The 25,020-nt window shown below is 42.7% G+C and overlaps 1 protein-coding gene across 6 annotated transcripts in view; it reads left to right on the forward strand.

Moving 5' to 3' along the window:
- The window catches only part of si:dkey-172j4.3 (diacylglycerol kinase delta), a 115,982-nt gene that overhangs the window by 15,934 nt on the left and 75,028 nt on the right, over nt 1-25,020 (forward strand). Inside the window, exon 2 of one of the 6 annotated variants that reach the window (XM_065021788.1) lies at nt 6,848-6,933. The exons of the other annotated variants lie outside the window; for them this stretch is intronic. Coding sequence (XP_064877860.1) covers nt 6,901-6,933 — 33 coding nt within the window. The 5' untranslated portion in view covers nt 6,848-6,900. The remainder of the gene's footprint in view (nt 1-6,847; nt 6,934-25,020) is intronic. 6 annotated transcript variants of the gene reach the window in all.

The following is a 25,020-nucleotide window of genomic DNA, read 5'->3' on the forward strand; positions in this document are numbered from 1 at the left end:
TAGGTCTGGCTTTATGTAGTGTTGTGTTGTTCCTATATTTATATGTTGTTTTTTTATATTGATTTTTTTTTAAATCCCAGCCCTCGTCATTGTAAATAAGAATTTGCTCTTAACTGACTTGCCTAGTTAAATAAAGGTTAAATAATATAAAATAAAAATCTTAAAAAGCAAAAATGACAAATGTTGTAAAAGAGCTGAAAGCTCCTGTTCTTTCTTATAGGCAATTTCTTGGTTTGAAATCCTAATTCTGTCCTTTCTGCCATGGCTGTCTAGTGTCTATTCACTACCAATCCCCTAAAGGCATTTGTTTTAGATGGATGTCTTTTCTACCATGGCCATCTAGGCATATGTTAGAGATGGATGATACACACACAAACACATACGCACGTGTTTGTGTTGTAGATGGATGCGTGTGCATCATGTGGGTCAGCATCATTCCCGGTCATTTCCGTCTGGTTGCTAATGGTGATGGATGGGAGCAGTGGGAATACCTCGTCCATGAAGGGTTTAGCATTAAGAATGCCACCGTCTTAGAGAGCAACAAATGGATGGAGGGATGAGGCAGGGATGGTGGGAGCGAGGGAGTGACAGACCAATGGATGGATAGACTGAGAAGACTGACTGACATACAGACAACGGTTGACTGATTGATAGCAGCATATCAACCTTGTGCACCTATTTTAACGTTCATAATCATCTTTTGTAATGAGGCACACAAGCTGTTTCCATCTGAGTTGTGAGGTAGTTTGGAGCGAGTATGTTCTCCTTTGCGAGCATCGTCCATTTACAAGAAGAACAGAAGGACAACAAGAAGGGACTGGTGTCATACACTTCCTTTCTTGCTCTATTTTCTCACACTGTCAATTTGTCTCGCTTTCTGTATTTTCTCTTGTACTTTCTCTGTCCATCTCTATTTATTTTTTGCCTCTCTCTCTTTATTTTCCTTCTCTCTCTTCTCTTCCTTTCTCTTTTCATTCTCTCTCTTCTCTTCCTTTCTCTTTTCATTCTCTCTCTTCTCTTCCTTTCTCTTTTCTTTCTCTCTCTTTCTAGCTCCCTCTAAAAATAGTCTCTCTGACTTTTTGTCTGCTGCTCAGAAAGGAAGCTGTACACACACACACACACACACACACACACACACACACACACACACACACACACACACACACACACACACACACACACACACACACACACACTCTCTCTCTTGAGACACTTTCTGAGTCATGTAAGGCAATCATGGTAATTTCGAAACTCAGGAAAAGTTTGTGGTCATACGCACATCCTTTAAAACGTAGGTGCTGGGCTAATGAAGCATACTTGTGACGAACAGGAAGTCCCGCACACTGTTAAAGCTCCCATTTCACTGTTTTATTGACAGTGTCTCGATCCAAAACCAGATCTTTGTCAGGTGTGCGTGTGTGTGCTTGCATGTGTGAGTGTGTGCTTGCGTGTGTGTTCACTCTCTGTTGTATAAACATCAACAGTCCTTTCTCTCCTGAATTAAAGATCCACTTGTGTGTTAAATGGCACCCTATCCCCTATATAGAGCACTGCTCAGAAAAAGGGCGCTATATAATAATGGGGAGCCATTTGGAACGCAGCGTTGGTGTATCTGGAAGGAAGGATTAGAAGGAGAGAGTCACCGCTGAAAAGACACATCTGCCAATAAAATTTTAAGCGTAGACTATGTGTATATGTGCGTGTGTGTGTATGCGTGTATACAGTATGTGTGCACCCACATACTTGTGTTTGTGAGATGTTGGCCCTTGGACAATGGAAAGTAAAGAAGAGAGAGAAAAATAGAGAGAACTAAAGAAAGAAAGAAAGAAAAGACGGAAATAGGTCAAGTGCAATCAGACGCCATTGTACCATGAGGACCTGGCTGCTTAGAGAGAGAGAGAGAGAGAGAGAGAGAGAGAGAGAGAGATATTCCAGAATCAACTGTATAGGACAAGGTCATAAAGAGTTCTATTCAGTAGCTCAATACAGAAACAGACAGCAGTATTTCATGAGGAGAGGTCTACAGAGAATGTATAATATTTGTAGACAAATACATTTAGATTGAAAGAATTAGAAGTCTTGTAAACAATGACTTCGCATTATACCACAGCCAAAGATTTAGATATACATGCAGGTCTACAGATTAATTCAGTATTGAATGGGAATGTCCATTTTAGTTATTGTCATGCCTGGCTAACTGTCATGCCCTTTATGCAAGGGGTTTTCAAACCTCTCCTCGGGGACCCCCGTCCTTTCCATGTATTTGAACTATTCCACAGCTAGAACAACTTGTCAACCAATCATAAAGCCCTTGACCAGGTGAATCAGGTGAGCTACGTCAGGGCTACAGCACAACGGTGACATGTCTGGGGGTCCCCGAGCAGAGGGTTGAAAACCACTGCTTTAGGCAAGTCCCAGTAGTAGTGTCAGTTGATTGCTATTTTCTATTTTTGAATCTGAAGTTACTGGAAATAGAAATACAACGCTGAAAGGAAGAAAAAAAATCTATGAAGTTGTTGTTGCCGGGTTACAGACAGACACACAAACACACACACTCAGACAATAGCTGGTTGATCAGTTAGTGGAGGGAAGTGGATTTTGGGGTGCAAGTCTGAGATGGTGATTTTCTTGGTATAACGCAGTGAGGCAGTTTGGGGGTTGTTTGGGGTGTGTGTGTGTGTATTTTTGGCTGAGGTTTCGTATTGAGGAATGGCTGTGTGCAGAACTGTGAGTTTCCAGCTATTACCTCCGGGAACAGAAAGAGAGAGTGAAAAAGAGAGAGAGAGAGAGATAGATAGAGAGAGCGAGAGAAGAGAAAGAGCGATTGAGAGAGAGAGAGATACTAAAGTGTAATGCACAATGCATACAGTATAGAGCCTAAAGGCTATATATACAGTATCTATTTCTTATGCACTTCCCTGTCTGAATCTACTGTGACTCTAATGTCCGGTAACTCCCACTTTTTCCTTCTCTCTCTCGCTCTCGGTCAATTAAATTCAATTGAAGGGTTTTATTGGCATGGGAAACATATGTTTACATTGCCAAAGCAAGTGAAACAGATAATAAACAAAAGTGAAATTCACAATAACAAATGTACTGTAAACATTGCACTCACAAGGGTTCCAAAAGAATAAAGTCATTTCAAATGTCATATTATGTCTATATACAGTGTCGTAGTGATAAGTACAAAAGGGAAAATCCCTCTCTCTCGCTCTCTCTCTCTCTCTCTCTCTCTCTCTCTCTCTCTCTCTCTCTCTCTCTCTATGTCTCTCTCTCTCTGTCTCATAGTCTGGCAGTATGAGCTGATAAAATGCTGAGATTCTGCCTGTGTTTTCCCTGGCTATCCATTTCCCTGTCTGAATCTACTGTCTAATGTGTTCTCTAATAGTATGTGTTTTTCTGAAATAAGAGAGTGTGTGTCTATAGAGAAGAGCATAGCTACATGCCTGCAAGCTTGTCTTTTACTGAGAGACAGAGAGAGAGAGAAAGAAAGAGAGAGAGAGAGAGGCCAAGAGCTAATGAATACTCTCCATTGGTGTTTTTCTAAAATTGATTTTTCTACAGGTAACCTAACTGCCTAACAGAGTATTATTTTGGCTAACGTGGCTAGACGAAGAGATCTCAGTGACTTTGGAAGAGGTGTCTCAGAGGAGCATAGGGGGTTTAAGAAAGAGTATGTGTGTCAGCCGCTTATGGTCAATTCTGGAGCGGCTCCCTGAGACAGCTGTCACGACTTCCGCCGAAGTCGGCTCCTCTCCTTGTTTGGGCGGCGTTCAGCGTTCGGCGGTCGACGTCACCGGCTTTCTAGCCATCGCCGCTCCATTTTTCATATTTCCATTTGTTTTGTCTTGTTTCCATACACACCTGGTTTTCATTCCCTAATCACACTGCATGTATTTAGGCCTCTGTTCCCCTCCATGTCTTTGTGTGAAATTGTTGTTTTTTGTTACGTGGATATTGTCACGCGCCAGACTTTTGTTCATGTTCCCGTGTTTTGGACACGTTTATGTACTTATGTGCTTTCGTTTGGACCGGAATAAAGAGTGCCTGTTAACTACACTCTGCTCTCCTGCACCTGACTTCGCCTCCGTAACAACAGCGTTTTCCACCACCATCAACAAAATACCAGCTGACGGAATTCCTCGTGGAAGAATGGCATCGCATCCCTCCCATAGAGTTCCAGAAGCATGTAGAATCTATGCCAGGGTGCATTGAAGCTGTTCTGCCCGGCTTGCGATGGCCCAACGCCTTATTAAGACACTTTGTGTTTCCTTTATTTTGGCAGTTACCTGTACAAGGATTTTTTTTTATTGACGAGAGAAATGTTGCCCCTCTCCTCCCTCCTCACCTCCCTTCCGCTCCCTCTCTTTCCTAAGCTCCTCATCCCTCTCTGCCCTCTTCACCCCTTCTCTCCCTTCTCCGATTGATGCGAGAGAAACTCTCTCAAGTGTTACAATCTCTGCCATCTTGTGAACGGTAGAAACAATTAAAATTGTTTTAAAAAAGGAGAAAGAGAAAAATATGTGATGGGCTAGATCTGTCTCTCAGCTGCGTTGGCGGATAGATGGTTGAATAGGTAGGTAGGTAGGTAGGTAGGTAGGTAGGTAGGTAGGTAGGTAGGTAGGTAGGTAGGTAGGTAGGTAGGTAGGTAGGTAGGTAGGTCAATCAATAGATAGATTTGGCAGAAATACATATCCCAAAAACAGTCTTTGGTGAATCGGCTAAAGCCAAGGTGAGTGGAAAATCATGTTAGGTTGTATTTTCAGTGGACTGTCCCTTTAAATAGCCCAAGTAAAGTTGTGTTACTCTTGAAAACAAAAACAAAGAAGCTTGGCAGAGGAAGGATGTTTTCTTTAAAACCATCTCATTACTCATGAGAGAGAGAAAGAGTGAGCGAGATTGAGAGAGATTGTGAGAGAGGAGTGAGGGAGAGAAGACAGGAACAGACGTTCAGCATCTTTAGTCTTAAGAGTTTGGCATGAGGAAGGACAGAGAGTTTTCTAATCTTGTTAGGGTGGGGTGCACACTCTTCTCCTCTCTGTCTCCTTTCTCCCTCTCTCTTTCTCCTTCCTTTTATCTCTTGTTCTACCCCCCCCTCTCTCTTTCAACCTCTCTCTCTCCCCTTCCATCTCTCTCCCTCAGTCATCCTCTTTCTAATCTTGTTGGGGTGGGGTCTGACCTCCCTCTCTCTCCCTCCTGCTTTTCCCTCCTCTCTCTCTCTCTCTCTCTCTCTCTCTCTCGCTTGCTGTCTCTCTCTCTGTCTTCCCTCTTGTATTTTCTAATCAGGCATAGAGCCTAGCTAGCAGTCATACTCTAAGGTTGCATCCCAAATGGCACTCTATTCCCTGTGTAGTGCATTACTTTTGACCAAAGCCCTATGGGAATAGGTCACTACATAAGGTATAGGGTGCAATTTGGGACCTATACATTAAATCATATTTCAGTGTGTAATTTTGGCAGGTATTCAGAACCTAGGGCACCTCATCAAGATAATGTAGGCCTGCTGTCTGAGGAGGAATAACACACACACACACACACACACACACACACACCTCCACACTCTCCCCTCTCTTAGCTATTCTTTGTGGTTTGAGTGGAACATTTGGATGGAGAGGAAAATTAGGAAAAGAGGGGGGAGGGAGGAAGAGAGGAAGTTGAGAACAGGTAGGTGACTAGAGGGTAGCCTAAATGCTATAGAGCAGAACAAGGGAGAACACAGGGTTGAGGAGGGGAAAAGGATGGTAAGAGGTAGGGTTGCACATTTTGGGGACTATTCAGGTGGAAACCTTCCGTGGGAATTAACAGGAATATTTGGGATTTAACGGGAATATATAGGAATTAACGGAAATATATGCAAATTAATATTAATACCATTTAAATGTAGATGTTTTTTTTGCATTGGATTTATTTACCATATCATATGGAGACAGAACCATAAACCTTTTACCTTATCATAAGTAGACATCGCAAATGATTAAATCCTTCCAATAGAAATAAAAAAAACAATTTAGTTACAAAACTTTTAATTAAATGAGTTGACTCTTCACATACAACCCTTGTATTGGTCAGCCTGTTGCATGCTTTGGTGTGTGTGTTCCCAAACAAGGACCAGAGGCGGCTGATGTTGGAATTTGGAGGATGATGGAGGCAACAGGGGAAAGATCCTCAGATCCACAAAGTCCCTTCCACCAGGTGGCTGATGAGATATGTTGGCATGACTGCCATATTGCATCTCCATCCCAAAGCCCTTGCTTGAAAGTGTACTTCGCCAGACTGCCAAGAACCTTGCCCTCATCCAGGCCAATATGACGGGACACAGTAGTGATGACACCATGGGCCTTGTTGATCTCTGCATGCTCTTGCCAGCCTACTTAGGGTCCAACATGTGTATGGGCTTCAGGCAGAGGTCTTCATGCTTTTTGATGTATTTCGGAACTGCAGTTTCCTCTGCTTGGAGCAACAGTGAAGTGGGCAGGGCAGTATAGATTTATTTTCTTCTGCAAGCAGAGTCTGAACATCAGACAGGATGGCATTGTCTCCCTCAATGGCTACTACTATAGGTTTCAGGAGTTTCAGGCTGCTTATCACTCTCTCCCAAAATACATCATCCAGGAGGATCCTCTTGATGGGGCGGTCCATATCGGCAGACTGTGATATGGCCATTTCTTGGAGAGACTCCTTCCCCTCCGGGAGACTGTCAAACATGATGACATCACCACCCCAACGGGTGCTGCTGGGCAGCTTCAATGTGGTGCTATTATTCTTCTCACTTTGCTTGGTGAGGTAGATTGCTGCTATAACTTGATGACCCTTCACATACCTAACCATTTCCTTGTTTCTCTTGTAGAGTGTATCCATAGTTTTCAGTGCCATGATGTCCTTGAGGAGCAGATTCAATGCATGAGCAGCACAGCCAATGGGTGCGATGTGAGGGTAAGATTCCTCCACTTTAGACCAAGCAGCCTTCATGTTCGCAGCATTGTCTGTCACCAGTGCAAATACCTTCTGTGGTCCAAGGTCATTGATGACTGCCTTCAGCTCATCTGCAATGAAGAGACGGTGTGTCTGTTTTCCCTTGTGTCTGTGCTTTTGTAGAATACTGGTTGAGGGGTGGAGATGATGTCGTTAATTATTCCTTGCCCACGAACAATCGACCACACATCAGAGATGATTGCAATACAGTCTGCTTTCTTTATGATTTGTTTGACCTTCACTTGAACTCTGTTGAACTCTGCATCCAGCAAATGAATATATAAAGCATGTCTGTTTGGAGGGGTGTATGCTGGGGGAAGAACATTCAGAAATATCTTCCAATACACATTGCCTGTGAGCATCAGAGGTGAACCAGTTGCATACACAGCTCGAGCAAGACATTCATCAGCATTTCTCTGACTACGTTCCTCCATTGAGTAAAAAAAAAAAAGATTCCAGGAAGACCATGAGCTGTTGCTAATGATAAGGTGTCGGATTCATCATTTTCACCTCGAATAGAAGTAGAGGGACTTTTGTCAGCGGTTGCTTGTTGTGAGCCTGAGGGAACTTTATGCACTTGGCCAGATGATTCTGCATCTTTGTTGCATTCTTCACATTTGATTTGGCACTCTATTTGCCAATGTACACAACTTTCCCTTCTACATTAGCTGCAGTGAAATGCCTCCACACATCAGATAGTGCCCGTGGAATTTTCCTGTGAAGATTAGAAAAAAATGAGTAAAAAAAAAAAAAAAAATACAATTCCATGTACTGATAAATAGTTAAGCAGTAAGATTAACAAACTCCTTTGTAAGATAAATGTTTTAAAATGACACATGTATGGAAACAGGTGAATTAACACTCCTCAGTTAGCAGGCTCATGCAAGCTAAAACCCACATGGTAGCAAAAACTAACTAGCAGAAATTGTTAACAAGTTAGAAATGATTTAAACACACTTTGCTGTAGGTTATTATTTACTAGTTAACAAAAAAAGCATGTATGTCATATAAAATATATTCAACTTACCAGAAAGCATGTAGTCCTTGGCTCAGACAATGTAGTAGTGTGGGCTCAATAGCATCTCATTAGTGTGCAAGATCTTGAGAATCAGCTTTACATGTGATGGACGAGTGCACTGCACATGCACTTTGCATGCAGAAGGTTGCAATTGCATTGCATTGGGGATAGTTTCACCAAAATATACCACAAGACCTACAATTTCCTTACATGTGGCCTCCCCCCCAAAAGTTTCACCGTTATATAAGCTAACTTATTTGATGAATTTAAGCAAAATTCCCCACATTCCCGCTTAACCATGGAAAATTTCCCGGAAAGTTTCCGACCCTTTGCAACCCTAGTTAGAGGAGAGGAGAACAGGTAGATGAATAGGGGGAAGGGGGAAAGGAACTCCAGTGTGTTCTTAACAATAAGGAGATCAGATATCCCTGTAAATGAAGCAGAACAAAAGACAGAGGGAGAGGGAGGGAGAGAGAGAGAGGAAGCGATGGTAAATGGAGAAGAAGTGTTTGTTGACCATTGGTGTAAAGTGAGACAGTCAGTTTTTATAGGTCTTTGTATTTAAAGTAGGTTTGTTTCGGACACACACACAGACGTTGTATTTAAACTAGGTCTCTGGGAAGGAAATCTCAACTGGCAGTAACAGTTTTTTGATTGTTTTCCTGTTATACAGGGTTCCCCTGCCTCTGCTGAACTCTTGAGTCTGTGTTATTGGAGTACAGGGGTCCCTCTCTGCATTGAGTGCAGGTGCAGGTGGTTTCAGTGAGACTCCCGTGTGATTCCCCTTTACTTTGAAGAGTGGAGGGGAAGAGAACGGAGAGAGATGGCGTAAAAACAGTGTACTGCTTCTGTTACCACAGAGCATGCCCACGCTTCTGTGGTACGTGTGTACACTCACACAAACACGTTCCCACACTTACGTGTGTGCTAACCACTCGTGTGTTCCCCTTTGTAAACCATTTATCTCTGTCTCATCTGTCTAGATCTGAGTCTATTTCTGAAGCTATGACTTTTTTTTCTATACAGCTGAGTTTAGGTTGGTTGTCATATTTTGCTGCAATTCCTCATTACTGTACATGATGTGGAGCACGTTCTTCGTTACGCTGTAAATGGTTTCACACAAACACCTAAGTGTTAGGATTGCCTCTAGTGTTATAGCTTTTTATTAATACCAATCATGAGAAACAGCAGTAGAATATACAATGGTACAGTTTGGTACATTTTTGTAAGGTACAATTTGGTACAATGGTACAATTTGGACATGGCAGTGTGTGAAAAATGAAAAAGGACCGTGGGAACCCGTTTCCCTCCCTCCTCCCACAATCCTATGTCCCTATATACAGTGGTGCAACAAATGGTATTTAGTCAGCCACCAATTGTGCAAGTTCTCCACTTAAAAAGATGAGAGAGGCCTGTAATTGTCATCATAGGTACACTTCAACTATGACAGACAAAATCAGAGAAAAAAATCCAGAAAATCACATTGTAGGATTTTTAATGAATTTATTTGCAAATTATGGTGGAAAATAAGTATTTGGTCAATAACAAAAGTTTATCTCAATACTTTGTTATATACCCTTTGTTGGCAATGACAGAGGTCAAACGTTTTCACAAGGTTTTCACACACTGTTGCTGGTATTTTGCTGGTTGCTGGTATTTTGGCCCATTCCTCCATGCAGATCTCCTCTAGAGCTGTGATGTTTTGGGGCTGTTGCTGGGCAACACAGACTTTCAACTCCCTCCAAAGATATTCTATGGGGTTGAGATCTGGAGACTGGCTAGGCCACTCCAGGACCTTGAAATGCTTCTTACGAAGCCACTCCTTCGTTGCCCGGGCGGTGTGTTTGGGATCATTGTCATGCTAAAAGACCCAGCCACGTTTCATCTTCAATGCCCTTGCTGATGGAAGGAGGTTTTCACTCAAAATCTCACAATACATGGCCCCATTCATTCTTTCCTTTACACGGATCAGTCGTCCTGGTCCCTTTGCAGAAAAACAGCCCCAAAGCATGATGTTTCCACCCCCATGCTTCACAGTAGGTATGGTGTTCTTTGGATGCAACTCAGCATTCTTTGTCCTCCAAACACGACGAGTTTAGTTTTTATCAAAAAGTTATATTTTGGTTTCATCTGACCATATGACATTCTCCCAATCTTCTTCTGGATCATCCAAATGCTCTCTAGCAAACTTCAGACGGGCCTGGACATGTACTGGCTTAAGCAGGGGGACACGTCTGGCACTAAAGGATTTGAGTTCCTGGCGGCGTAGTGTTACTGTTACTGATTGTAGGCTTTGTTACTTTGGTCCCAGCTCTCTGCTGGTCATTACACAGGGTCCCCCCTTGTGATTCTGGGATAATTGCTCACCGTTCTTGTGATAATTTTGACCCCATGGGGTGAGCTCTTGCGTGGAGCCCCAGATCGAGGGAGATTATCAGTTGTCTTGTATGTCTTCCATTTCCTAATAATTGCTCCCACAGTTGATTTCTTCAAACCAAGCTGCTTACCTATTGCAGATTCAGTCTTCCGAGCCTGGTGCAGGTCTACGATTTTGTTTCTGGTGTCCTTTGACAGCTCTTTGGTCTTGGCCATAGTGGAGTTTGGAGTGTGACTGTTTGAGGTTGTGGACAGGTGTCTTTTATACTGATAACAAGTTCAAACAGGTGCCATTAATACAGGTAACAAGTGGAGGACAGAGGAGCCTCTTAAAGAAGAAGTTACAGGTCTGTGAGAGCCAGAAATCTTGCTTGTTTGTACGTGACCAAATACTTATTTTCCACCATAATTTGCAAATAAATTCATTAAAAATCCTACAATGTGATTTTCTGGATTTTTTTTCCTCATTTCGTCTGTCATAGTTGAAGTGTACCTATGATGAAAATTACAGGCCTCTCTCATCTTTTTAAGTGGGAGAACTTGCACAATTGGTGGCTGACTAAATACTTTTTTGCCCCACTGTACAGCTGACCCTGACATTCCATCTCTCCCGCCCGACTAGCATCACTACTCTGGATGGTTCGGACGTAGAATATGTGGACAACTATAAATACCTAGGTGTCTGGTTAGACTGTAAACTCTCCTTCCAGACTCACATTAAGCATCTCGAATTCAAAGTTAAATCTAGAATCGGCTTCCTATTTCGCAGCAAAGCCACCTTCACTCATGCTGCCAAACATACAGTATCCTCGTAAAACTGACTTTCCTACTGATCCTTGGCTTCGGCGATGTCATTTACAAATTAGCCTCCAACACTCTACTCAGCAAACTGGATGCAGTCTATCACAGTGCCATCCGTTTTGTCACCAAAGCCCCAATACTACCCACCACTGCGACCTGTATGCTCTCGTTGGCTTGTCCTCGCTTCATATTCATCGCCAAACCCTCGGGCTCCAGGTCATCTATACGTTTTTGCTAGGTGTGGCTCCGCCTTATCTCAGCTCACTGGTCACCATAGCAACACCCACCCGTAGCACGCGCTCCAGCAGGTATATTTCACTGGTCGTCACCAAAGCCAACACCTTCTTTGGCCGCCTTTCCTTCCAGTTGTCTGCTGCCAATGATTGGAACGAATTGCAAAAATCATTGAAGTTGGAGACTTTTATCTCTCTCACTAACTTTAAGCCAACCAACTACCTACCTCATATCCATATTTGTTTTAGTTTTTCTGCTCTTTTGCAGACCAGTATTTCTACTTGCACATACTCATCTGCACATATATCACTCCAGTGTAAATTGCTAATTTGTAATTACTTCGCCACTATTGGCCTATTTATTGCCTTTACCTCCTTACTTCATTTGCACACACTGTATACAGATTTTTCTATTGTGTTATTGACTGTACGTTTGTTTATCTCATGTGTAACTCTGTGTTGTTGTTTTTGTCACACTGCTTTGCTTCATCTTGGCCAGGTCCCAGTTGTAAATTAGAACTTGTTCTCAACTGGCCCTAGCAGGGGCCCTTGTAGATGGACCGGTGTTGATTACCTCGAAGCGAGCATAGAACGTGTTTAGCTTGTCTGGGAAAGAGGCATCGGTGTTCACTGCGTAACTAATTTGGCTCTGGTAGTCTGTGATGGTTTGTAGTCCTTGCCACATGCGCATTGCATCCGAGTCGTTGAAATGCGATTCCACTTTGTCCCTGTACTGTCTTTTTGAGTCTTTGATAGATTTCTGGAGGTGGTAGCTGCATTTCCTGATGAACCCTATGTCTGAGTCTGTATACTTGTTGTTGTTATTGTCAGAGTCGACCCGGAACATTTCCCAATCCAAATAATCAAAGCTGTCTTGTAGCCTAGATTCTGATTGGTCAGACCAGCGTTGAACAGATCTTACCACGGGTACTTTCTGCTTTAATTTTTGCCTGGTACAAGCAGAATAGAAGCGTGGTCTGATTTGCTGAGCAGGGGGTGGGGACTTTGAATCCGTTTTCTGTCTTGTAATGGAGAATCAAATCAATGATGACACAGATAATAATAATAATAATAATAGGAAAAATGATAATATTCAATGAGTAATAACAATTAACAGGACAATGCAGTAAGACATGTAAATGTATCTCTCTCAGTTCAATTCAAAGGGCTTTATTGGCATGGGTAACATGTATATGTATACAATGCCAAAGCAAGTGAAATAGATAATAAATAAATGTGGAAAAAAACATCAGAAATTAACAGTAAACTCTCTTGAACTGCACAGTAAGGTCTAGACTTGCTGTACTCGGCACATGTGACAAATAAAGTTGGATTTGATTTGATAAACATCACACTCACAAACGTGTCAAATGAATAGAGAAATGTCAAATGCCACAATATGGCTATGTACATCGTTGTAACAATTTGTTCTTCACTTACTGTCCTTTTCTTGTGACGACAGGTCACAAATATTGCTGTTGTGATGGCACACTGTGGTATTTCACCAAATAAATATGTGAGTTCATCAAAATGGAACGTCTGTGTAATCTGAGGGAAATGCGTGTCTTTAATATGGTCATACATTTGGCAGGAGGTTAGGAAGTGCAGCTCAGTTTCCACCTCATTTTGTGGGCAGTGGCCTACGGAAACCTTTCTCAATAGCAAGGCTATGCTCGCCGAGTCTGTACAGTACACAGTCACTCTCTCTCTCCCTCTCGCTCTTTCCCTCTCTCTCTTTTTCTCTTCCTCCACTATCCCTCCTCTTTCTTCATCCCTCTCTCTTTTGCTGGCAGTCCGCATCTCTAAGTCTGTCAATGTGAGTGTACAGACCTGCTGTGTTACAAGCTGTTGGCTGCCAGTTTCACACAAACACACACACTCACACGCACTCACACACACACACACACACACACACACACACACACACACACACACACACACACACACACACACACACACACACACACACACACACGCACACACACACACACACACACACACACACACACACACACACACACACACACACACACACACACACACACACACACTCAGGCATTCACACACACACACACACACACACACACACATACACACACACACACGCAAACACACGCACACTCACACACACTCACACACACACACACACACACAACACACACACACGCACTCACATGCACTCACACACACACAAACACACGCACACACACTCACTCACACACACAAAACACACACACACGCACTCACATGCACACACACACGCAAACACACGCACACGCATTCACACGCACTCACACACACACACACAAACACACGCACACACACACACACACACACACACACACACACACACACACACACACGCACTCACACACACACACACACACACACACACGCACTTACACGCATGCACTCACACAAACACGCACTCACGCACTCAAACACACACACATGCACACACACGCGCAAACACACGCACACGCACTCACTCACACACACACACAAACACACACACTCACATGCACACACACACACACACACACACACACTCACACACACACAGGAATGTTTGTTTGTGTGTGTAGGTGAGTGCATGCATAGAAATGTGTGTGTGTATGTGTGTGTGCATGCTTGCGTTTATGTGTGTGCATGCATGCTTATGTGTGCCTCTGTGGCCCTTATGCAACAGGCTGAGGGGGCGTGGAGAGCACGATGTTGCCACACTGGCACTGAACTGGACTAACTGAACACCAGATTTCATACATGAGCAAGAGAGAGAGAGCATTAATTACTTTAATTTCAGTTTGTACACCACACACACACACACACAGCCCAACTACTCTCCAGCTAAGTCTTACAATAACCCAATCGTTGTATAATTTCAGAGTTATAAATACACTCAGCCATGGAAATGTCAGTTTTGCCCACAACCACACACACACATGCACACACACACACACACACACGCTCACACTAAACCACACACACACAACCACTTAAAGTTGCCTCCTCTGTGACTCCATTTTTAGAAGTCCCATATGAGGTCTAATTTTAGAACCTAGTTTTGTTAGACAAATATTGTGTGCCTTGGATCAACAACAATTCAAATGTTAATGGTGTGTGTGCGTGTCTGTGTGTGTATCAATTGCAAGCCTGCGTGTGTGTGTGTGTGTGTGTGCGTGTGCGTGTGTGTGTGTTCATCTCTATGCTAACCCTACCTGTTTTGCTACTTTATTCAACCTTCTCCGATTGATATTTGACTTGTAAATTAGCTCCTCTGAAGTCTGGTCACTTTGCATGTTCAACGTAACAAGCAATCGAACAATAGGCCGGCTGACCCGGTTGTGACACGTATGCAAATCAGCCTGTTATTTTTAGAGATACAGGGAGAGGCCTGGCTCAGTGAGTGGGGTTTTTCTCTACTGTAATAAAGCAATATGCATAATGTCATTTAGCAGACAGTTTCAGTGTAACTTAGGCCTACATGTTCAGTAGCTTTTGCAAAGAATCTTATGTTATTATGTAAAGCTAGAGTACAGCTAGAGAGAGAGAGAGAGAGAGAGAGAGAAAGCTGACGGTAGAAAATGGATGTGTCGTGAGAGAAGTGTGTGTGAGAGTGGTGTTACAAAAGTAGAAAAAGAGAGGGAATTCTGTATACAGAAAGTAGAGAGGTGGAAAGAGTGGGTGAGAGGAGAGAGGGATGAGGGGGAGAAGAGGAGAGGAGGAGAGCAGGACAAGTTCAACTTCATTTGCATGGGAGATGGGAGAGAGTACCACTCACACCCACGCATGGCACCCTCAGACACACACACACACACACACACACACACACACACACACACACACACACACACACACACACACACACACACACACACAGAGGTTTTGTAACAACTATGTTCTAACTTCTGCAACCATTTCAACAGTAGCCTACTACATCCCTCCCTCTATTATCAACTGTATTTCAACTGCATTTCAACAACATTTACACAGAGTTACAACAAATATGTAATATCTATTGCATGTCTTCTGGCATTGGTAAGACCTTGAGTCAAACTCAGGCCCCTAGTTGTTGAAACGAGTGATCTTTCCATCTATCATCTGCATAGTTAAGGTCCTATTGTTGCGTCCTCCAATAGTAAAGTAGGGATTCAATCAGATTGCACTTTGTTATCTAAGCATTTTTTTTCTTCTTCTTTTTTTGTTGTTGAATTTTACCCCCTTTTTCTCCCCAATTTCGTGGTATCCAATTATTAGTAGTTACTATCTTGTCTCATCACTACAACTCCCGTACGGGCTCCGGAGAGACGAAGGTCAAAAGTCATGCGTCCTCCGATACACAACCCAACCAAGCCGCACTGCTTCTTAACACAGCGCGCATCCAACCCGGAAGCCAGCCACACCAATGTGTCGGAGGAAACACCGTGCGACCTTGGTTAGCGTGCACTGCGTCCGGCCCGCCACAGGAGTCGCTGGTGCGCGATGAGACAAGAATATCCCTACTGGCCAAACCCTCCCTAACCTGGACGACGCTAGGCCAATTGTGTGTCGCCGGACCTCCCAGTCGCGGCCGGCTGCGACAGAGCCTGAGCGCGAACCCAGAGTCTCTGGTGGCCCAGCTAGCGCTGCGATGCAGTGCCCTAGACCACTGCGCCACCTGGGAGGCCGTAAGCATTTGTTAAAGCAATGTCGACCGCATTCACGTAAACGCTGCACATGTCGGCTTACTCAGAAATGACCTTAAATGGCGCATAGCCGGGGAAAAAAGTGTGACTGGATTGAACCCCAGCCTGTAAGATGTAGATGACTTTGGTCTTGCCGATGGTGACAGTGCTGATCATTATGGTCTGGCTGGAGCCGGTTGCGACGTCCTGTCCATCCATCACATTATGAAACCTATCGATGCGGAAAAGACAGGATGAGAGAGAGAGAGAGAGAGAGAGAGAGAGAGAGAGAGAGAGAGAGGAAATTATGAAGAAAGGAGCGAGAGGAGGGGAAGAGAAGTGTATTGATCAGGGACAGTGGAATGAAATTTAATGGTGGTCATTTAGAAAGAAGAAGGGAGGAGAGAGAGACAATGTGGCCTAGTTACTCATCCCTCGATCCCTCCCTCTATCTCTCTATCTTTTGTTTTCCCTATCCTCATTGATTTTCTATGAAAAGATAGAATTTCCGCATGCAGATTTCAGACCAGTTACCGAGCCCTCTATCTGTCCTACTCCATCTATTCCCTACCCTCATTGATATTTTGTGGATTCAGATCGTTTTCTAAAGCAATTAGTCCTTTCTGTAATTCATATCAGTGCATACTGTATTTCATGTGAGGGATCCTCTCTATTGGACGCTGTGGTCATCCAATCTCTCTTTGTGTGTTGGTCTGATGGCTTGCAATACGTATCATACCTGGTTGATTGACTTGTTTGTCTGGACGGACTTGATGTAAACTATTGAGTTTCACATGTAGATTCCAGAACTGGGTTCAAATACTATTTGTTTTCTTTCAAATGCAGTACATAAGCTGCCCTTGCTTGAGCTTTTGCCTGGTGTAATGGAACCAGATAGCCCCAAAAGTGAACCTTGGTATACTATAGGAGATCACTATAGGATAAGGTAGGCCGTCATTGTAAATAAAAAATTGTTCTTAACTGACTTGCCTAGTTAAATAAAAGAGAGAAAAAAAAGGTTGTGGCTGTAGAGATACAGATTCCCAAAAGGCAGTTTGGTGTTAGCGATTGACAGGTGAGGTGACAATACAAGCTCTGCAATGGCCCTACAGAATACAGATAGATATGGCTTGATGGCCTCTGTCGATGGACCCTGAAATGTATGACCCCTGCTGTTTTCTTTTAGAGAGATATCAATTATTTTAGTGCATGCCTTTAAGTGTCAAGGCCAATGCTAGTGTTTGTGAGGCCAAGGCCAGGAGAGGCGGGAGACAAATCACCTTCTGTCCTCAATTCTGTTGACCTGATTTCAACGCTTGTAAAGGAGCATTGCACCTCTCCTTTATAGGTAGAAACACACACACACACACACACACGCACACACACTCACACACACACGCACGCACGCACACACTCAAACACGTTACTTATTTCAATGGGTCATTGTGTCTCTTGGAAAATGTGTCATGTCTGAATATGCGGAATTCCACATTAACGGAATGATGCTGAGGACTCAATAAAAAAACAGTGATTGCAAAGTGTAACAAACCATACAACTCTAAGGACTACTTAGCTACAAAAACACTTTTACTTAAAGAACCGTGCAAAACATGTTTGTAACAGAGTGACGTTTTTTTATGTGACCTGGTTTTCCCAAAACTCTGCAGAAAGAATGGGATGTCAGCCATGATATGACACCTTGAGTTGTAAAAAAGTATATATATTTAGGTTATTGAAGTACAGTAAGTGAAGTGGATTTACACAGAATGATGGTAAAAGAATGGCATCATGGGTCCCTGATCTGTACTACCCAGAAGTGTTTCATAATTATGAATGTCATTCTCTTTATGGTGATGTATCCTGAATAGGTACACAAAGGTTGAAAAGTGTAATATCATCCTTTGCATGTTTCAGTATTATTCTTAGAGCCCGACCGATATATTGGTTCACCGAAATGATCTTAGTGAAATGATTTTAAAAAATATATCGGTATCGGACGATAATTCCATGATAATTGATATTCAATAGAAAGGATGAAAAAAAGGGTATCTCATGCTTATCTGAACACGCCATTCTCATGACGTGTCATTATTGAAACAATGTAAGAAATCAACATTTGAAGTATATTTCTTAGACAATTGCTCTTTTGGATGGCAATTTATAAGAACACTGTGTGGAAAATGAAACATTTAAATTTGACCTCTGTTAAACAGTGTATCAACAGATATATCAGTAACGGTAAGTTTTGTCCCCCCCAAAAATATTAATCGTATCGGACCCCAAAAAACGGGCTATAATTAATTTACACGGGCTATTATTCAAATGAAATTAAATAATAAATTATACTCTAATGTGCTCTACTGTACTGTAATGTACTAAACTCTACTGTACAGTACTGAAATGTACTGACCTACTCTACTTTTCTTTACTGTACTGGGCTCTACTGTCATTTACTGTACTGTGCTGTCCAAACATGTGGAACAGACGTCTATGGTTGGTTCAGATTTGAACTGACCAAATTTCCACTACTTTTCAACGTCCGTGGACGTCCGGTGTCGGCCCGGTGTTCGGCGGGTGAGGGGGCTGGTTACAGTAAATGGAAAGAGAGGGGGCTCATGGGTAGGTGTCAGTAAGATCCGAGAGAGGTGACATTAACTGGAGAGTGAGAAAGGCAGAGAGAGGGAGGGGTTGTCCAGACTATTTTTAAACTCTTGCTTTGACCACCACTCAACAGAAAGAGAAAGAAAACAGTTATGAGCTGATGTTAGGCGTCAGATCACTGTCTCATCCCGTCATCCTAAATGACCTTCTGTCTTTGTGTGTGTATCTGTATGTTAGGTGACCCAACTGTGGTTTGTGGCTACTATTGTTTTCCATTCTAGCCAATTCAGTTGCAGTCATTCTGTTACAGATTTTTTTGGTCTTTCTGTTACCGATTTGGTAACAGAATGAAGTGTTTTTATCACTTATAAACCAAGTTGTTATGTAAAAACACTGTAACAAATTGGTAGGTCTACCTTTACATGTAACTTATGTGAACTTTCATTATCCCTGAGAGCGCTGTCAGAAATTAGAGTATATCTTAAAGATATGTGGGGTTTTGGTAACAGAATGACACTAGGTAATAGTTCTTAAACTTACAGAGTGCAAATAATTTCTGCAAAACTAAATATAAATGTTGATATGAGTTGGCAGGGTTACTTCAACACTATTGTTTTTTAAATGTATTTATAATGCCTTTTAAGACTTGTTCTGCTCAATTTCTTTTTCTAAGACCCATTTTCCATTTGTTTGACTAGAAATCAAAGCCCTATTCCTACTTGGATGGACAATGTTTAACATTTTCATATATGCCTTAATAAATAAAAAATATAGACCCTTTTTCATTTGACACCTAATTTGATGTGCTCCTTTGAACGTTAGTGGTCATGGGGCCTTTTACCTGGAAATGCCCATATGTTAGTAGAAGAATGGGGGAGGAGAGGAGAGATGGAGAGGTACATTGGTGCGGATAGCTTCCGGGTTAAGCGAGCAGTGTGTCAAGAAGCAGTGCGGCTTGGCGGGTCGTGTTTCGCAGGACGCATGGCTCTCGACCTTTGCCTTTCCTGAGTCCGTACGAGAGTTGCAGCGATAGGACAAGACTGTTAACCTGTCTAGGACACAGGTTCCGCTAGCGGAAACCCCCCCGTACATTCCGCTGAAAAGGCAGCGCGGGAAATTCAAAAATATTTTTTAGAAATATTTAACTTTCACACATTAACAAGTCCAATATAGCAAATGAAAGATAAACATCTTGTTAATCTACCCATCCTGTCCGATTTTTAAAATGTTTTACAGCGAAAACACCACCAAATCCCCAAAAACACACAGCCATTTTTCCCAGCCAAAGATAGAGTCACAAAAGCAGAAATAGAGATAAAATTAATCACTAACCTTTGATAATCTTCATCAGATGACACTCATAGGACATAGGAAATTCCGCAATAAATCGTTGTTTTGTTCGATAATGTCCATTACTAGTGTCCAATTAGCTACTTTTGCTAGCACGTTTAGTTCACATGTCCAAAAGCTGGCACGAAAACTTCAAAAAGTTATATTTCAGGTCGAATAAACTGGTCAAACTAAGTAGAGAAAAAATCTTCAGGATGTTATTATCATATATATCCAATAACGTTCCAACCGGAGCATACGCTTGGCGATATCATGAGAAATGCGCCTGACCAGGAACTGGCATTCTGCCAGACCACTGACTCAAATCGCTGCCATCCGGCCCCACCTCACTTTAGAGGCTTCTTTCCATGTTCTACTGACTGTTGACATCTAGTGGAAGGCGTAGGAAGTGCGAAAATCAACCAGCCCCAGAATTTCCACTTCCTGTTTGGAAGTTTACCTGCCATATGAGTTCTGTTATACTCACAGACATAATTCAAACAGTTTTTAGAAACTTCAGAGTTTTTTCTATCCAATAGTAATAATAATATGCATATATTAGCTTCTGGGACAGAGTAGGAGGCAGTTCACTATGGACACGCAATTCATCCAAAGTGAAAATGCTGCCCCCTATCCCTAAAAAGTTAACTACCAATTGAACACTGTAATGATAAAATACCTTGATTATGAGAGGGACTGAGTGAGTGAGGTAGAGGGGAGGGAGGGAGGATACTAAGGAGTTAACACTGACGGGTGAGATAAGGGCCTCCCCCCTCCTGTTGCCACGGAAATCACGTCTCCTGTGGCAATGACACGACTAACAGCGCTCTCAGGGTCGAGGAGGCTGTCGTGACTGAAGTGTGTGTGTGTGTGTGTTTTATTATGTGTGTGTGTGTGTGTGTGTTACAAACCACACCACTATACCGATTGTAAAAGGATATGGGGGTGCATGCGTGTTCGTGTGTGTTTCAGCATGAGTGTGCATATCAGGTCATACCTCTGCACCAGTTAAACTGTATCAGATCTTCATTCACATCCACATCACGCAGCACCCAGGGAGAACTCTCCTAGATATCTCTCGCTCCCTCCTCCCCTTCCTTCTTCCCTAACTCCCTCTACCTTGCCCTTCTCGTGAATTCGCTCTCTCTCTTTTTCCAACCCTTTCATTCTATCTCCCTCATTCTCCTCCCACCACATCCGCCCAACCTACATCTAGCATTTTCTTAGCAATAAAGCTGTTGTAGAGCGGGTGTGTGTGTGCATGTGTGAAGTGTGTACGTGCGTGTGTGTGTTCTGCAGTCCTCTCTGGTTTTACAGCCTTTATAGCCGTCTACAGCCATGTCTTTTTGAGCAGTCTAATGTTCATCTACCTTTGGACTTTCAGACTGTGGCTCTGCCACGCACCACACACACGCGCCACAAACACACACACACAGGTTCGCCGATGTGAACATAGCGTAATGCAAATGGCCGGGCAGATTAACACACACGCCCTCCGCCAAACTTCCCCTATATCATTGTATTGTTGTTCTGTCAATCTCTCTCTTTCCCTCTCTCTGTGAACAAATATGTCCATTGTAATCATTATAGATACCCATATAAAAAGAACAAGGTCTAATTATGTTATACGTATGCTTCAGTGTATTCTCATGTTTGCGTGTGTATGTGTGTGTATGCTCTCTGCATATCTCTCTTGCTCGGTTTGTCCTCTGCCTATTAATAAAACTACAGCTACATGAGAGGATGTGGTCACCATAGCTCAGTATCCTCCTACGCAAGGTGTTGTGTGAGTGTGTGTTTGTTTTCTCTGAAAAGGACGAATGAATTGTGCCATTTGTAGAATGCCAATGTCAAGTTCTCCACAAACACACACACACACACACCCACACACCCACACACACACACACACACACACACACACACACACACACACACACACACACACACACACACACACACACACACACACACACACAAACACGTAGCTGCACACACACACATAGGAGCACGCACAGACACACAGTACTTCTAAGTGTGTTAAACCAAAACCTAAAAATGGCACAGGAAACAATCATTTCCTTTTCAGTTGTGAGTGAGGAATATTTTTACTAGGTAAGGTGGACAGAAGGTGAACAGGTGTGTGTGTATGTGTGTGTGTGTGTGTGTGTGTGTGTGTGTGTGCTTTAGCCCAGACGTGGGCTAACATTGAAGTTCTCTTGTCACCATGGCAACTCGGCGTGCCATCGGATGGTCATGGACCTCTTCACTGTGTGTGTGTCTGTGTGTGTGTTTGTCTGTGTCTGTGAAGGGTTAAAGTGATGGTGTATCTGACATTTACAAATGACTGCACCACTCTCTCTTCTCCTTTCTCTTCTTCTCCCTCCCTCTCTCTAGCCCCCGTTTTCTCTCTGCCACCATCAGCCCAGAGCCTTATAAGGTTCTATGTTAGTCTATTGGCTCTGCTGCCCTCTACAGGAGAAGAGGAGTAGGTGCAGGCTTATTCCAAATCAGTTCCCTTTTTTTTCCTTTTTTTTTTCTTCTCACCTTTATTTAACCAGGTAGGCTAGTTGAGAACAAATTCTCATTTGCAACTGCGACCTGGCCAAGATAAAGCATAGCAGTTCGACACATACAACAACACAGAGTTACACATGGAATGAACAAAACGTAGTCAATAATACAGTAGAAAAAAAAGAAAAAAAAGTCTATATACAGTGAGTGCAAGTAAGGTCAAATAAGGGAGTTAAGGCAATAAATAGGCCATGGTGGCAAAGTAATTACAATATGGCAATTAAACACTGGAATGGTGGGATGTGCAAAAGATGGATGTGCAAGTAGAGATACTGTGATGCAAAAGGAGCAAAATAAATAAATACTGTATGGGGATTTGGTGGGCTGTATACAGATGGGCTATGAACAGGTGCAGTGATCTGTGAGCTGCTCTGACAGCTGGTTCTTAAAGCTAGTGAGGGAGATGGGAATCTCCAGCTTCAGTGATTTTTGCAGTTCATTCCAGTCAGTGGCAGCAGAGAACTGGAAGGAAAGGCGACCAAAGGAGGAATTGGCTTTGGGGGTGACCACTGAGATATACCTGCTGGAGCGTGTGCTACGAGTGGGTGCTGCTATGGTGACCAGCGAGCTGAGATAGGGCGGGGCTTTACCTAGCAGAGACTTGTAGATAACCTGTAGCCAGTGGGTTTGGCGACGAGTATGAAGCGAGGGCCAGCCAACGAGAGCGTTTAGAAAAGTGGATCCTGACTTCTAACCTGACCTCTACTTAAGTACACGTTTCACTTAGTCTCCCATTGAGATCAATGCATCACTAGGTGAAAATGCTTATTTAAGTGGATTCGCTAAAGAGAGATTATCTTTAGGTTGTGTAAGAGATAAAGAGAGACAGGGAGATGAAGGGGAGTGAAAGGGGGTAGGTAGTGTGTTATTAAGACAAGGAGAGAGACAGGTGGATTTCCAGATGGAAAGAGAGAGTGATGCAGTGAACGAGAGAGGAAATTGACATAATAGAAAGCTATAGGAAGAAGGAGTGAGAGTGGGAGAGAGAAAAAGTGTGGGGAGGGGGAGAGAAGGCATATCTATTTATTTATAGGGGACAATGCACATTAATCAAGAACAATATTACAATAATGTAACATCCCATGTAAATGTGCCGGGGTTAGCCAAAAGCTAATATGCACCCGTAGTCCCAGGGCAGGTAAGGACAATCACACAGCCACTATGCAAATACATTACATCCAATAGAATATAATTAGAACAACAATGTATTCGTTAAGAAAAAAACACTATCATCAACTGTCGTCTTACGTATGAGGAGCCACAGATAACTCATGTGTACAGGTTTGGATAGATTTTAGTAATGTTTTCAATTTAAATGTAAAAAGTACAATAATCAGTGCAGTTTCAGCTCTAACAGAGAAGGCAGATTGACCAAGTTTACTGTGTCGAGAAGGGACAATGCAATCCCCTCTAGTTACTGCCCTTGATATTCTGGAGGTGTTTTCTTTGAGCATGATATGCCGACATAGCAGTGGAGGATCTTTTTTTATTCTATATATAAAAAATATAAAAATATTTTATTGAATATCCGAAACATACAATACACTTGCAGTGAAGCCGCTCAACAACTACATCATACCAGTCATCTAACAACTACATCATACCAGTCATCTAACAACTACATCATACCAGTCATCTAACAACTACATCATACCAGTCATCCAACAGACTCCAATTCAGAGCGACACACAGAGCATCCAGGGTCAATGCCCTGCTCAAGGGCACGTTGACAGATCTCCCACCAGGCCCAAAAACGTGAACCAGAATCCTCCAAGACCCCCCCACACACACAGTTCCCCCCCAATGCACCAACAATCAAAAGAATGAACTAAAGAGAAAAAAGGAAAAGACAGAAGAAAACAGCAAAAAATAATAGAAAATATATTACAAAATGAAATACTTTTAAAGCAAAGGACATCAAGGGCAACTAAAATCATAACAGCAATGCAAATTGTATATGTTTGTGTGCATGTCTGGCACTATTACATGTATGTGTGTGTTCTTGTATGTGTTTATTTGAATGAGAGTGTGTGTATATGCATGTGTGTATAAACACCTGCACGGTATCAGCCTCAGGCAAACCGGCATTAGTTGTAAAAACACTGTCCCTCAGTGTAATTCAAACATACTTTTTATTATGTAAACTTAAACAAACAAACAACTTTTATCTTTGACCATCATTCTAACTCCCGCACAGCAACTCCACTTCCACTTGTCTCCAATTCCACATCCCGACCCTCAGCTTCCCTCAGCCCATGCCATCTATCTCTGCTGGCCACCCACCTCGGGTTTCTATGCAACACATATCTTTCAACTATGCTGTGATGTTTAACGTACAATTTCAATCCAACTAATCGAATAGAATCCACAGATTGCGAGTTGAAGATAAATACTTTTACTAAGAGTGTTAGTATATTAGTAATTGACTGACCCGGTCTCTCCAGATCTCTTAATA

The sequence above is a fragment of the Oncorhynchus nerka genome, linkage group LG8 (assembly GCF_034236695.1).
Source record: "Oncorhynchus nerka isolate Pitt River linkage group LG8, Oner_Uvic_2.0, whole genome shotgun sequence".
NCBI classification, from domain to species: domain Eukaryota; kingdom Metazoa; phylum Chordata; class Actinopteri; order Salmoniformes; family Salmonidae; genus Oncorhynchus; species Oncorhynchus nerka.